The sequence below is a fragment of the Cyrtonyx montezumae genome, unplaced genomic scaffold (assembly GCF_038088225.1).
Source record: "Cyrtonyx montezumae isolate F1298 unplaced genomic scaffold, pur_monq_1.0 scaffold_25, whole genome shotgun sequence".
Classification (NCBI taxonomy): domain Eukaryota; kingdom Metazoa; phylum Chordata; class Aves; order Galliformes; family Odontophoridae; genus Cyrtonyx; species Cyrtonyx montezumae.
The window spans coordinates 5839384-5854142 of record NW_027071992.1 but is presented as its reverse complement, the minus strand read 5'-3'; the positions used below and the strand labels follow the sequence as shown (position 1 = coordinate 5854142).

At 39.1% G+C, this 14759-nt stretch overlaps 1 protein-coding gene across 1 annotated transcript in view; it reads left to right on the top strand.

The window, feature by feature from the left end:
- The window catches only part of RAB3C (RAB3C, member RAS oncogene family), a 119007-nt gene extending 111340 nt beyond the window's left edge, over positions 1-7667 (top strand). Inside the window, exon 4 of the mRNA XM_065739855.1 lies at positions 6953-7667. Coding sequence (XP_065595927.1) covers positions 6953-7140 — 188 coding nt within the window. The 3' untranslated portion in view covers positions 7141-7667. The remainder of the gene's footprint in view (positions 1-6952) is intronic.
- The last annotated feature ends 7092 nt before the right edge of the window (positions 7668-14759 follow it).

The following is a 14759-nucleotide window of genomic DNA, read 5'->3' as shown; positions in this document are numbered from 1 at the left end:
TTTCAGAGACTCCAATATGCATTACAGGAAAGTTAATAAATGACAAAGAGAAGCAAGGAATTATGTTTGCTCACCAAAAGCCTAAAGGAAATCAAGTCAACAAACTAACAAAACAAAAAACAAACAAACAAAAAAAACCCCTCTAACAAAACAGGTCCCATCAATGAGGCCTTCAAAGCATAGCACAATGTAGGCAGTTCTTTTAGATAATTTGCAGTTGCAGGGAATGTTTTGAAGAACAATGGTGACCACCTACTTTGAGCTCAGTTCCCCAGGAGAGATGTCCTTTGCAGTGATGTCTCTCTCTGTTTCTATTTAAGAGATGGCTAAAAGCCTCTAAGACCTAAGACCTTCTGAGGAGATGAACAGCTAAGCATAGGAGAAAGTCTTGCTGTTGCCCCGACTGAAAGCCTACAATGGGAATGCAAAACTTATTAGGTACTATTCACAGCAAGATTGAAGATAAGTGCCTGCCAGTGCCCCTCAGAGGGATCACAGGATGCAAATTCAGGAAAACAAGTCATTAGCTCCTCTCTTTTATGCACTATGACTTCATGAAATTATTAATTCTCTTAGTTTCTGGACTTTGCCAATTGTACACCATTGTACAAATGAAGCAGCTTCCTGCAGTTACTTCATGTTCAGACACTACATTGTCCTACTGTTCCTCAAAGTACTGGGTTGAACTAGAAAGAGCAGTACTAAAGAGCACACTTCAAGCTTGCCTACAAGGAAGGTTAGCTATCAGGAAAATGCAGCCTTGAAGATATCTGTTAAACAAAGCATAATATCAGAGGGGATAAATAAAATTGTTTTTGTTTTGGACACATGCTCTGAAACCAGAAGGTCCTTCTGATCAGCTAGCGAAACAGTACCATAACTCTTATATGTGCTGTGCTTAAAATGTGCTAGTTAGTGTCCCCTCTTGTGTCACAGTTTTCAGGAATATGAGAGTCTGCACGATGTTTTTTCTTTTCCATGGAGCTCTCTTTCTTTTTCTTCCTTACTTATTGAAAGTAGGCATAAACAAGTGCTAATGAGCATTGATGAAAGAACCTCTGCAGAGCAAGTACCAGTGCAAGGCAGAGAGAAGAAAATAAGTAAATTAGACTGTTCATGTGCTTCAGGGTTGCTAATGAATCTATTCTATATGCACTATAGGTCACCAGGTGAGTGACAGCAGCATACCAGTGCCTAGGCCAGCCACTATTTCTGCAGCGTGCTAGATGTCTTTGAGTCAGTCCCAGGGAGCAGAGGTAATGAAAAAGAAAGAGACAGAGTATTAGAAGAACAGCAGAGTGAGTGAAAAGAGATTTAAATGATGCACTCTCATTCATCTTCCACACATAATAATGTTCATATGCTCAGAAGGCACTTTGATATTTTGTATTTTCTCATTTTCACTTCCATTCTGCCTAACATACCTACATACAACTTAGGCATTTTCATATCTTTCCAGTAATATGCTCTGCCTGATCTCATCCAATTTTACAGTACAGATCATCATGGGTGGTAAGATCATGGTGTTCTTTGAGCTTTGCTGTCCTCCGCATTGCCAGGGAGTCGCCTCACTTCAGTTTCATGCTCACACAGAAAGCCTTTCTTCTCAGTTAATAATAAGCAGTAAAAAAAAGTCCTGAAGACAGTACTAAAAGGCATAGATCTGAGGGCATCATACACCAGCGTTTTAGGAACTCACAGTCTCTAAGCTCTGCTAGTGAAATATTATGCTAGCAAAATGAGTCAGGAGGAGAGCAGAGATCACTAGGAAAAAACTGCAAGATATCCCATAACAAAATGAAAAACTATCACAAATCAGGACTATTTACATGTTGGTTTTGTTTGTTTGTTTGTTCATTTGTTTGTTTGTTTGTTTTCCTGAAGCCCTTTTTTTCTGAAGTATTTTTTTCACATTATTCTTTAGTATTTTTTTCATTTTATTCTTTGCTAGAAAAAATACCCCCTATCTTGCTGAAAGTGTTCCACTTATATTCACAGATAGAGATTCTGTTAAAAATGAATGAGTAAAGTCACTTGCATAGGGCAATATGTACATAGGACATAGGATTAATGACAGGAGGAGAGAGAATGGCCAGAAGTTGTGCCGGGGAAGATTTAGATTAGACCTGAGGAAACATTTTTTCCCTGAAAGAGTGGTCAGGCACTTGAATGACCTGCCTAGGGAGGTGGTTGAGGCACCATCCCTAGCGCTGTTCAAGGAGCGTTTAGATGAGGTGCTAAGGGATTTGATTTAGTAGTTCAGTGGGTAGGGATGGTGATAGGAGGATGGTTGGACTAGATGATCTTGTAGGTCCTTTCCAACCTAATGTATCTATGAATCTATGAATCTACATAGGGATTTTAATTCCTTGCACAGGAGGTCAGGAGACTCTGTTGCAAGGGTCATAGAATCATGTAGGCTGGTCCAACCATCCTCCTAACACTACCAAGTCCGCCACTACAATATTTCCCAGAGTTCCACATCCACAGGTCTACAGTGCCTCTAGAGATAGCATGTCCACCACTTCCCTGAACAGCCTGTCACAATGCCTAAACACCCTTTCCATGAAGAAATTCTTCTTGATATCCAACTTAAACCTCCCCTGGATCAACTTGAGGCCATTTCCTCATGTTCCATCACTTCTCACTTGAGAATAAGAGACCAACACCAACACTATAGCCTTCTTTCTGGTAGCTGTAGAGAGCAATAAGGTTTCCCTACCTTTTCACCAGACAAGCCAATCCCAGTTCCCTCAGTTGCCACTCATAGTTCTTGTTTTCCAGTCTTTTCAGCAGCTCTGTTGCTCTTCTCTGAGTGGGTTCTAGCACCTCCATATCCTACTTGTAGTGAGACACCCAAAAACTGGCCACAGCACTTGGGGTACATTCTGTACCTCACCAGGCTGAGGACAGAAAGACGATCACTTTCCAAGGCCTGCTGGCCACACAATTTCTGATGCAGTTCAGGAGACCATTGTTCTTCTTGGCCAGCTGGGTTCACAGCTGGCTTGTGTTCAGCCAGCTGTCAACCAGCTGCATCAAGTCATTTTCTGCTGGGCAACATTCCAGCCAATCTTCCCTAAACCTGCACCACCATAACCCAAGTGCCACACCCAGCTTTGTTGAAGCTTTGTTTGGCATTGTTGAAAGCCAGAGAGCTGGATGCAGCACATAGATGCAGCCTATTCAGATTCCTCTACAGATCTTTCCCACCCTAAAGCAGATCGATGCTCTTGCCCAAGTTGGTGTTACCTTAGACTTAGTGACTGTGGACTTGAGTCCCTCATCCAGACTTCTTCATCTTTTAATTTACTACAAAAGCCTGTTCTATGTGACCCTTTTTGCATCTGCAAAAACAGTTTCTACAGAACATCTGCAATCACCTCACCTGTGTGCAACTGAATCCATTCTAAAGCAGGAAATGCTTGTGAGGAACCAACTGCACTGTCCATGTTCGCCATTCAGAGTAGCTGTCAACATAAGCATAGAAATAGTGCCTATCAATTGGGCTCCACACAGGCAGGGTTGCCTAGAGGAACCACCTCCCAAGTGACTGAAATTTGTATCCATGCAGTTCTGATAAACAATAAATTCAATATTTGTTTTGGAGAATGGTGGGAATTCAGCTACCTTCTCATAGGTCATTGTCTCAAGTCTGTGCATCATCTCATCTTTGCCAGGACAAGATGGGAAGGTTCTGTATCACACAGAAAAGGAAAAAGTAAGCAGAGGCAATGTATACACAGGCACAGCCTCATACCCAACTGTACCACTACTGTAACTATAATTTACTTCTTAGAACAAAATCATAACTGATTTCCATAGATTTCTCCACAGCTGTTCCATTTTTCTTTGAATAAATGTATTCGTGCTTTAACATTCTATAACTCCCTATTCTACTCTGAAAAAGAGGGTCTCCATCTTTCAGTGTTATGCAGAGCATCCTCACGATAGCAGAGGCCCTGTTGTCTTCGTCATGTCTGTGTTAGAGAATTTTCTGACATCAGTCTCCTGGGTTCTTTGTGACTCTTTTCCTCCAGTTTCTGCTCCCTCTGCCCAGATCGCTTGTCTAGCTGTCTCACCTGCCATTTCATGATCATCTCTTGTGCCAGCCATTCTGTGTTCCTGCCTTTAAAGACTGCTCAGCTTAGAGTTGTGTTCTTCCTGTCATTTCAAAGGCTTTGGTGTTGCAGTTCTCAAACATCCTCTAATTGTCCCTCAGCCCTTTTGCCCTGTTGTCTTGCCTGTATATTCTCTCTCTCCTCTTTCAGTCTACATTGCATCAAGCAGTGAGGGCATAGCACTTATGCTATCTTTTTCCCACACATCAGATCACTGTTACTCATACTGTAAAGTGTGGTTTTTTTCCTGAAAAGAAGGTGTTAGATCTGGCAGGGAATGAAATAAATATAAAAGCAACACCCTTGCTAGGAGCTAGGCGGATTACAAGGCAGTGATCCCCTCTTTTCATATCATACTCAGTTTCATCTCTTTCTATTTATTTGAAAAGGAAAAGAGGAGAAACACGCAACAGGCACAAATTCTGCCTCATTACCCAGGGGATCAAGGGAAGCGATGGAGTTGTTTGATGATAAGGAGAGAGAGCTGTTATCTATGCAGTAATACTGATATTCTGTCACAGCTGTGGCTTGTTTGTACTGTAAATACAAAGTGATGTTCCCAGCAGCCAAGGGAGTGCCTCCAGTTTTCATGAAACTTTATTGAAGTTATGCCCACACTGCAACTCAGTTCCTCTGGATTCAGCTCGTACAAATACAGCAAGCACCTTCTCTTGGTCAGGCCAGCCTGACCAACACAGATCAGGTTGCTCCTAGAGTCTCAGTGAGATAATGGCCTGCAGTCATCCTCTTGGATTGTAGCACAGACGTATCTTTGAAATCGAATCTAACCTCATTAGAACAGCTGCTCTCCTCCTGCTTCCTGCGCAGCAGATGGTAACAGCTGTGGGAAGATCTGACTGTATTGCTGTACCACAGAGCCACAGCCGTGTTTCAAAACAGAGCACTGGAAATGTGGAGGACTTTCTTTTCACCCAAGCAGCTTCCAGTAGATCTGAAAATTTTCTCCTGAATGGAACTCTGTGGGAGCAATGAAGCCATCAGCAAATGAGGCTACACTGGATTTCCACATTTTCCATTTTAGAACTAAGTTTGAAACTTGGATATTAATCACCTCCCAGTGTATGATTTCCATACCTTTCTGGAAAGCAGTTTTCCTGCTTTCCAGTGAAATGTGGAAAAGATAATTCTTCAAGGTAATGTGCTTGGAAAAAAAAAAAAACAAAAAAAAAACCTCATGTTTGTGAGATTATCTTCACATTTCTCGCTGATATTCCTTTAACATATAAGACTAAATCCCTTTACAATGTTTTTATCTCCAAAGGTGATCTATTTAAACTACCTATGAGCACCAATACTGGCCTGTGTTTAGCTTCTAAACATCTAAGTAATTTAACACTTTCTAACTTCTTAGCACAAGGTACTTAACTTAAATTAAAAATAAGAATGTTCAGAACACAGAGTTAACTTTTTGCATCAGTTGTTTGCAGATGCCATGTTATCATGCCATGCTAGATGTAATTACCTGCTCTACCTCTGGTATGTGAAAGCTATATGGCAAGTGGTTATGGGACTGTGCACATGTGCATTATATCCTGTTTAGATGACATGTTGAACATATAGTACTAATACTATCTAAGTAGTTGAATTTTAGTTTCAAGTAGCCTTTAGAAATAGAAGATTAGCTATGACAGAACATAAATAATAAAGCTGTTTGCTGTCTTTCTGTCACAAGTTGAAATGACTGATTATCTGACTAAAATGTTGGTAGGAGCACACTGCTTTTCAGTACTGATTAAAAAGAATAAAAATAGTTGTGCAAATGTGTAGCAACTCCTGTAAGATTGCCAGTGGAATGTTTTGTAAACTCTCTTATTGAAACCTTAAGCGATGGAAAGATAGAAGTAAAAAATTCTAAATTTTTAAGAAACCCTCAAGTCAGCAATAAGGCAACTGAGAAAAATATGTAACATGGTCTGCACAGGGTAAGTAAGAGGCATAGTAAATTAATAAGTAAACAAACAACACCACTACCAAGAACAAAAACAAATTGGAAAGAAAGAATAGAGAAGACTTGGTACTGATAGAAACTTCCTGTATTGCAGGCTGAACAGCAATACAGCCAGGCTTGCTGGGATTACACATGGGAGATAAGATGTGGGGGAAATCAGGGCAGAAAAGAGAGCTTAGGAAAGCTAGTTCTGCTCCAGACAGGCTTCTGCATTAACAATAGTTCTGATGGCTACCTTTGAGGTACTCACTGGGAATGGATAAATAAAAAGTCCTTCTTTATAAATGAATTAAGAGAAAAAATAGTATAGGTTTAGTGTGGTGGTCCATTTTTTCCCCACAGATTTATCAACATCTGAAGGACATGTCAAACTGGAGAAAGCTTTCCTTGCCTTGCCTTGTTTAGTTTTTTACCTGCTTGTTTCCAAATATAGTTGTCTATTTTGGCACGAGGTTAATTAAACGATACAAATGGCTTTTTCCAGTTGAATAATGCTCAGGGAAACATAATAGCTAGAGATGGAACAGTAGATTATACCTTCACAATAGCTGGATATACTGGACATTTCTAGTTTAATAGGATTCTCAAACTGATGTCAGTTTTCAGATGAAACTGTTTTAAAGTAGAATTTGTTTGGGCCAGTCTATATTTTACCTCACTTGCTATGAAGCAAATAACACTAGTGTAGTTGCCCTGATTGTGTTACAATTTTAACAGCTTTTGCAATATCACTCATTTATGCATGTGTTCTCACATATTTGCTTTTTGTTTGTCACACTGTACATCCATGCCGAGAAGCTTGTGCATTTATTGGAGATTCTTGAATATGTATCAAACCTACACCTGTTTTTCATTTTCTTAGGTTTTGAATTTTTTGAAACAAGTGCCAAGGACAACATTAACGTCAAGCAGACATTTGAGCGACTTGTGGATATCATCTGTGACAAAATGTCTGAAAGCCTGGAGACAGATCCCAACATTTCTGCAAGCAAGCAGAACACGCGGCTAAAGGACACCCCTCCACCACAGCAACCCAACTGTGGCTGTTAATGCAGCTACCAGCAAAGGCAGCTCCAGCACGTTCTGTTGCCAACAGAGTATTTATGAATGGTCTATATGCCTTTATTTATACTGTCTTAGTAATTTATTCGGGAGAAAAATCTTTTATTCTACATTAGCATCTAGTTGAGTATACGTACGAAGATGGGGATATTAATAGTTTGAAAGAATAATCCGTTTTTTAGCTTATGGCGCTTGCATGCAGGACGGCTATTAGTTTCTCTTTTCTTTTCACTGTTTCACATAATACTTACTTCAGCTGGTGTCATGTGCCTAGAATTGACTTGCTTCATTGGTATCAAATTAGTAGTTGAATCCTTAGGGCAGCGGCCAACGTATTTTAGAATAAGCTTCCTGATTCCATTTATAATTTCTCCTGACTAAAAATTAATTTAGAAATATTATTTTGAAGAGCAAGTCACTCATTCTGTCTAGATCATTTGTATAGGGAACACTTCCTTGAGCATACTGCCTGAATAAGTATGGGCTCAGTATGTTACCCATTGCGTGCTTCGAAATTGCAGAAGTTAGAAGAAACAGACCATCCTGGACCCTAAGCCACCTGCCCTTCCTCTGAGATTCCAATTGGATATGGGTGTTCAGTGCAGATCTTCAGAGACAGTAGATAATTTCATCCTGGCTAGCTAGTGAGTATGCTTACATTTTTGTGGGAAATGCGTGTCTGTTAAACTCCTTTCTGAAACTTTATGCATTTTTTCATTCCAACATGCAGGGACCCTGGTTTTTTTCTGTCCTAGTAGAGGAGGGTTGACCAGCAATTTTTATTTCCACCTGCACTGAACACTTCATTCAGATGTTATCCCTGAAAAAGCCAAGCCCATTACAATCAGTTGTTCATAGCCAAAAAGTCATGTTGCTGTCAAACCTGCATGCTTAGGCTTTCAGGAATCTTATCTTCCATTCAGTCATTGTAACAACCATCATCATGTTGGCTACTAATTCCTGTATTTCACTCAGACCTAATGTGGACGTGTTGCTGACATCAATGAGTTTGAGTTTAATCTCATTTTTACTTTGATGAGGAAATCTTTTTTGACAAGACAATCGCAGATTGGCAAGATTTTGAAATAATAAACTTTAGAAATAATAAGAAATGGCTATCACTTCCAAAGTTAAACTGAATATATCTATAAAATCAGGAGTCTGTGAAGTACGGACACACACACACACGTACACACATACACATAAAAAGGCAGAATAAAGTGCACAAAATGTGTTTCAATTAGTTTCATAAACATAGTCATATTTCACAGTTTTAGAAAGTAATTCTCTGGTAATTGGTGGCACATCTATGCCCAGTACATAATGCTTCATGAAACAGATTTATTTCTGTCACAGTGACATTTTTAAGCTAAGCTGCATAACTAGGGAAGCATTAGCTGTTTTATTGTTCCTAGTAGACAGGCTTTAAGACAAGGCTGACATTTCCCTGACTGTCTGCAATACAGAAAAAAATGGGAAGACAAATCAGAAAATGAATATGGCAAAAAGTACTGAAAAAGCAAAGGAATCCGCCTGCACCTATTCCTGCTTCCAAAAGTAATTTATAGAAACTCCTGAAAGATACTGTGGAAGATTTCCACTTGTTTGTGGTTTGTTTTTGTTGTTGTTGTTTATTTGTTTATTTGTTTTGTTTTGTTTTACTGGTTAAGTAACCTATATAAACTTCGACACGGTGAAAGCAACTTTCAAGCAAGGCATATAGACGCATACAAAATGGATTGGCCACAAGGGGGCAACATTGGCCGTCTTAAATTAACAAATGCTCTTTCTTAGTTCTTGGGCTTTAATTCTTACGTCCTCTTAATCAGCTTCCTTAAACACCTATTTTCCTAGTAGGCATGGAGGCTGAAAATTCACTTGCTTAAATTCACGACGAGGAAGTACTGTCCTCATTGGAGCTGATGAGTGGTCAGGCTGAAGAGGCATGTGCTACCCCTACCATAACCCTGCCTCCTACAGGGCAGTACTTTGCTCTCCCGTGTCTAAGGCAGCATGCCTTAGGAACTGTGCTGATGAACTTTCAGTGATACCTTTTCACCCACTAGGTACCGGCTGCTTGGATAAAAGAAGTGATAGGAAACCACGGTTGCTTTATATGCATTCTGTGTTATATTCATTTATACATACTGGAGAAATGTGTGCAGAAAAACCTCGAGACAGCAATCAACAGCAGCAGTCCTCATTTATTTAGGAAAGGTTTGAGTTGTATTATATGCCTGAGGCGTCATATCCTCAAGCAAAGCAAAGGGAAAGGAGGATATCAACACATCTTACACAAGCTTGGGCACATCCTGGATCATGCAGCATTGCTACAAGTGCACATATTCACCTTTGCTCTGGGATTCTGGCTGCAAACTGGCCATTTCCTGTGCATGTTGTAAGAAGAAAAAGAAAGACAAAAGATACCCCTTGCTACAGACCCACACTGATTTTACTCTATTGCAGTGAATTCTAGACCCTCACTGCCTCCTTGTGACAATGTAGACTCTAATCAGCAGTGGCAGTATATTATCAGTAAATACATTTTTTTTTAAGTTGAGAGATAGCTAAATCATTCATTACTAAAATAGGATTATTGAATTGTTCTTCATTTTGCATCAAGGGGCTGGGACAGAGCAGTAACAGCAAAGAATCTCTCCTTCCCTTTTCTGTGACAAGTAAAATCTGCAGCCTCTGATGTACTTTATCTTCTGTATGGGATGGGGAGGTTGGGGGCAGCAGCTGCCAGAGTAACATTGACTGTCTGCCATGTGTCATGAGGAAAGGCCCACCTGAAGCAGGGATGCAGGGCCTAGCCACCATATAAAAACTCCTAGAGCCTTTTTATTGACACTTGGACATTGTCATAGAGTTCAGAATTATTCAGATTAATTTTTAATATGGTCACGTCAAATCCTTGGAGGTTTTCAAAACAAACTAGATAAAATCCTTAGCAATCTCCTCTGATCTCTCAGCTGACACTGCTTTGCGGTGTTTGGGCTGGGACCTGCTGATGTCCCATCCAACCTCATTTATCTTACCCTCCCTTCCTTCTGAAATTTGACACTCCTGGATGTTCAAGAACTTCTATCAACAGTCAGGTACTGTTGATACTGCTGTTGTACTACTACAACCTACTCTTGGAGAAATATGTTTTGATTTTCCAAACAGTGGAATAAGTTGGCTTTTTAAACCCACGTGTTTTTCAGCAATATTGAGTTTTCTCCTATAACTTTTGGTCAGATTCAGATGACAAGCATAAAAAGATCTCAATTCCTCATCTTGCAAGGGTGGAACCTGGCTGTTGCAGGGGAACATGAAAGACAGAAGGGCTTCTTACTCTTCCTTCCTCAAGCATTATCAAAATTTAGCTTGAGTTCTGGGGAAGCCAGAATGAAATTATGCTTCAGTCTGTTTCATAGCACAGGATCTCCAACTGAAGTATATGTCAGTCTAATTCAACTCCAACTCATCCCTGAGACAGAACTATAGTTTTCTTTAATGCAAGCAGAGGTACATAATTACTGACCATTTTATACATTCCATCCTAGCTTAATCAAGGATCAAAACTCAAACAACCTATAGTTCTGCACCCCTATGCAGTAGTCACTGGTTATGAGTTAGTCATTGGAGGAGACAGAAGCAGGACTTGGCACAGCTGTACTAAGAGAAAGGATCAGGACAAAAAGTGATATTTTGGTGATACAAGAGGTCTGGATCATTAAACTGAAAACCTGGAGACAAGATATCCAAAACTATTTTCAGCCTCACAATTTTTTGTGAAGTAATCACACATTTTTCACTAATTTATTGTCACTCTCAGCACAGAAAAAAAACTGATCATCATGGAGCTTCATTGTCCCAGTCACAGATGACCTACTCTGAAAAAATTTAGGCCAATTGATGAGATACAACAGTTGTCACAGGGAGCATATCTCATTTTTGAGTTTAGATCCCTCTGGTCAGAGGGTCCTGAGCTCCATAGTGCCAGCTGAACTGTCACTTCACAACTTATTTTCCAAGTTATGATCTAGACTAATGCTTTTAGCAACAGGCTAACCCTGTGTATGGATAATACAGAAGCCTTATCATGTTCTGATATTGCTTGCTGTATGATCAAACGCGTGCTCAGAAAATGCCTTGGGATCACACAAGGAACACAAGACACAGTTGGCTCCTGGCACTGACCAGCCAGAGAGCTAGCGAGCCTTGCTGGATTAACCTTCAGACACGTGTTTTTGATTCTGGTAAGAGTTCATGTTCACAAGCATTTCGGTCCTTATAGCACAGCTAACTTACTAGTACATTTTTGTTGTTGCTGTAGTTTGTTTATTAATATCTGTTTGGTGTTTGAAATACATATAAGCTAGCTGGATTTTCTGTCAAAAAATATTCTCTCTGGACAGCTATGTGCATGACTGTTACCTGGAACTGTTTGTTCCTCTGTGCTTATACTTAATGCAATGCTTAGAGAAACTACCTGAGCCAACTACATCTCTGTGGCCTTTCCAGAGCATCAGTCGGAAAGATTAAGCTTTCTTCCCAGTCTGCTCAGCTCTGTACATTCAGCTATACCACATGCACCTTCTCTATTTCAGGAATGAAGTATTTTGTGATACACAAAATCTGCTGGAATTTGATCCCAGTCTTTGAGAATGCTTTGAGTTGAATTTTGAATTTTAGGGGACAAAATGGTGGTACAGATTCTACATCTGATGATGCCCCTGTTTCTGCAACGGCAGATGAAAGATGCTGGATTTGCATTCTAAACCAAACAAAAACAGTCTCTCCCACAGACTACTCTTTTCTTTATTTCTTTTGGCAGGTTTTATTACTTATATTTTTAAGGGCATCAACTAAATTACTATTCTGCTGATTGAGTGTTAGGACAGTTTCCTCTTTGGCATGGTTCTTAGTGAGTATGTGAGCCTGGTTCCTCTTTAGGATGACAGTTAGAGCAGTTTGAGACCCTGAGTATGTAAGCACTTAGGGAGTATAAAGCAGTATCTCACTTCTGCCAATGAGGAAGTGAGTTTTGTTGTTCTACACAGTTTAATCCATACACAAAGGCTTTCCAGTGCTGTCTGACTTTAGATTCTTCAAGGTTCATCATACGCTTAGTGTCATTCAAAGAGGCAACTCAGTTCAACTGTCTGAAAATTTTTTACCAGTTTCTTTGTTGAGGTTCATCTTACAAATATTAGGGTTTTTTCTCCTTTTTTTTTTTTTTTGCCTTCCTTTTGTTTTACCTTGTTTATCCATGGTTGTTCATTGAATCAGAATTGTAGCTACACACATTTAATATGCATATACAGCAGTATGTCTTTGACGCTCACTCAGTTCCTACTGCTACTTATCTCATTAAGTGCAGCTTTCCATAAATACCACAGTAACCTTATCCAGAACTACTCGTTAACACCAGAAATCTGCGGGGTTACATCTGTAGACCATATGTCTCTTTTCTATGGTTCCAGCACATGTAGGTGGCTTGTCATTTATAGAATAAGGTACCTGGTATTTGATTCGATTAAGGAGAAGCAGAAGAGCAGTAACTTCAGGTGCATAACGTGCATTAATGAAAGCTGGGGATTGCGTACCACTTGTGGCGATAACTTTACTTGAGTAACTCTGACATGTACCTGCAACTAGTGTTAAATGAACTGTTTGTGTGTAACTCCTGTTTAATATTTTGTCAGTAATGTCAGATGTGTCGTGGCTCAGTTGGTCTGTCAGAACGTGTAACCTATATTCTAGTGTTTGTGAAACTGAAATGTCTTAAATGTTGCATGAAAATATGTTATAAAAATAGATATGTTTTCTATTTTTTGAATACCTCAAAACTGAGGAATCATGGGCCAATAAGTGCAATATTTAATGACTTACTCAGTGTATATAAACCTGTGTGAAAGGGAGAAGTGTCTTATATGTGTGGTAAGGTGTTGATGATGCCTGTATGGCTTAACATTTCCAATAGCTCTATGTGTCTTGTAGTAAAATTTATATAGCAAATGCTTTATCTGTGTAGTGTAAAACTACTCTATTCTTATGTCATTTGAACTATTTTTCATATATGATATGATGGTAACATGTCTGTAAGTTTATTGCAAGTGCATGTCAATTTTACTTTTAGAATTGTGAATGCCCTCTTTGGAAATGGTCACATTGCATTGATGCTAGTAGGACAACACATTTAGTCAGAAGATGCTTGTAAACATTTCTAAACAATCTGCATATATTTTTAAAGCATGTTCTCTAGAGACATTAGAATAACCTCCTAGAGTGTTATCAGCTACATTAACCGTTTGCCTATATTGCATAATGTCATATGGGTGTGTTTTCTTTAATATGATAGTTGACTTGTATTATCTGAAAAATTTAATACTCTTGCAGATTCAACTTTGCAAACTCAGTAGGTGCCCTGATTTAACACTTTTGGGAACAGCCTGAAGGTCACAGTCAAAGTGGTCTAGCACAGTGGAGAGTGACTTTAATTAGTCATCTATGCCAATTCAGTTCCTTAACTTTTCTAGATACTAAAGAAGGAAAATGAATACATCCTTAAATATATTCACCCAGACTCTTCACTCAGCAGCTACATGGTCCTTAGTATACTTGGCAAAAAGTGCAGTCTAGAATCTAACCATGACATAAAAATGAGAGATCCAACCATTCTTATTTCCTTTCCTCTTATCCTTGCATATTTCAATAATTTTCTAAGCACGTGAGCAAGGCCATCACTATTCAGCAGAACTCTCAAAACTTTTGAGCACCAGTGGGACTTTTAACCCTGAAACACCTATCGAGCAGCGGTTCCCAGTTGTGCCTATGGACTCCACAGGGGAGAAGCTTGTTCTGTTAATTCTTTCTGTATCTCTGTTTTCAAATAGAGCAGGTCATGATCTCTGGGAATCTGATAAATTAAGTTAGGTTACTTGGACAAGGAGAGTAACTTTTTACTGAAATTTTTCTTAAAACCTGTTTTCATTACCACCATATTAAAAGGTGTCTATTTTTAATTTTACCTGATGAAGTTTTTGTTGACAATACACAAAGTTAATTTGTTCAGATTTTTGTTCGTTTGTTTCTGTTTTTGTTTATTTTAAATTAAACTCATGAAGGAAAGAATTGAAGTCTAAGGCCTACTGGAAACCATTACTGTGGTTTTCCTTTACTTTATCTTCGCATAGTTTCTCTGAGAAAGCAAATAGCCAAATTGCATTAAGTAGCACAGAACAGCACTTGTAATGACCTGATCAGCCCTTGAAATTCTTCCTGCTTTTATACCTTCTGCTATGAAATCACCTGCAAAATTATACAGTCTGGGGTGAAATGAAAATTAATTTTGAGAGAAATTTGAGATTTCTTAGTAAAAGAAGGAAACTCTGGACATCTTTACAGCTAAGAAGAAGGTAAAATAATCGTCATAGTAGGAAGTACTACTTCAGTGCATATACACAGGCTGCTACAGGACTGGGGATATATTACCTAATTTTTTATTTTGCTAAGTGACCTGAGTATTCAAGGGCTGGCAGATAATTTTACCTACTATTTTTATTATTTCTTATAGACCTATGAATATATACACAAAGACCAATACTTACCTTGAA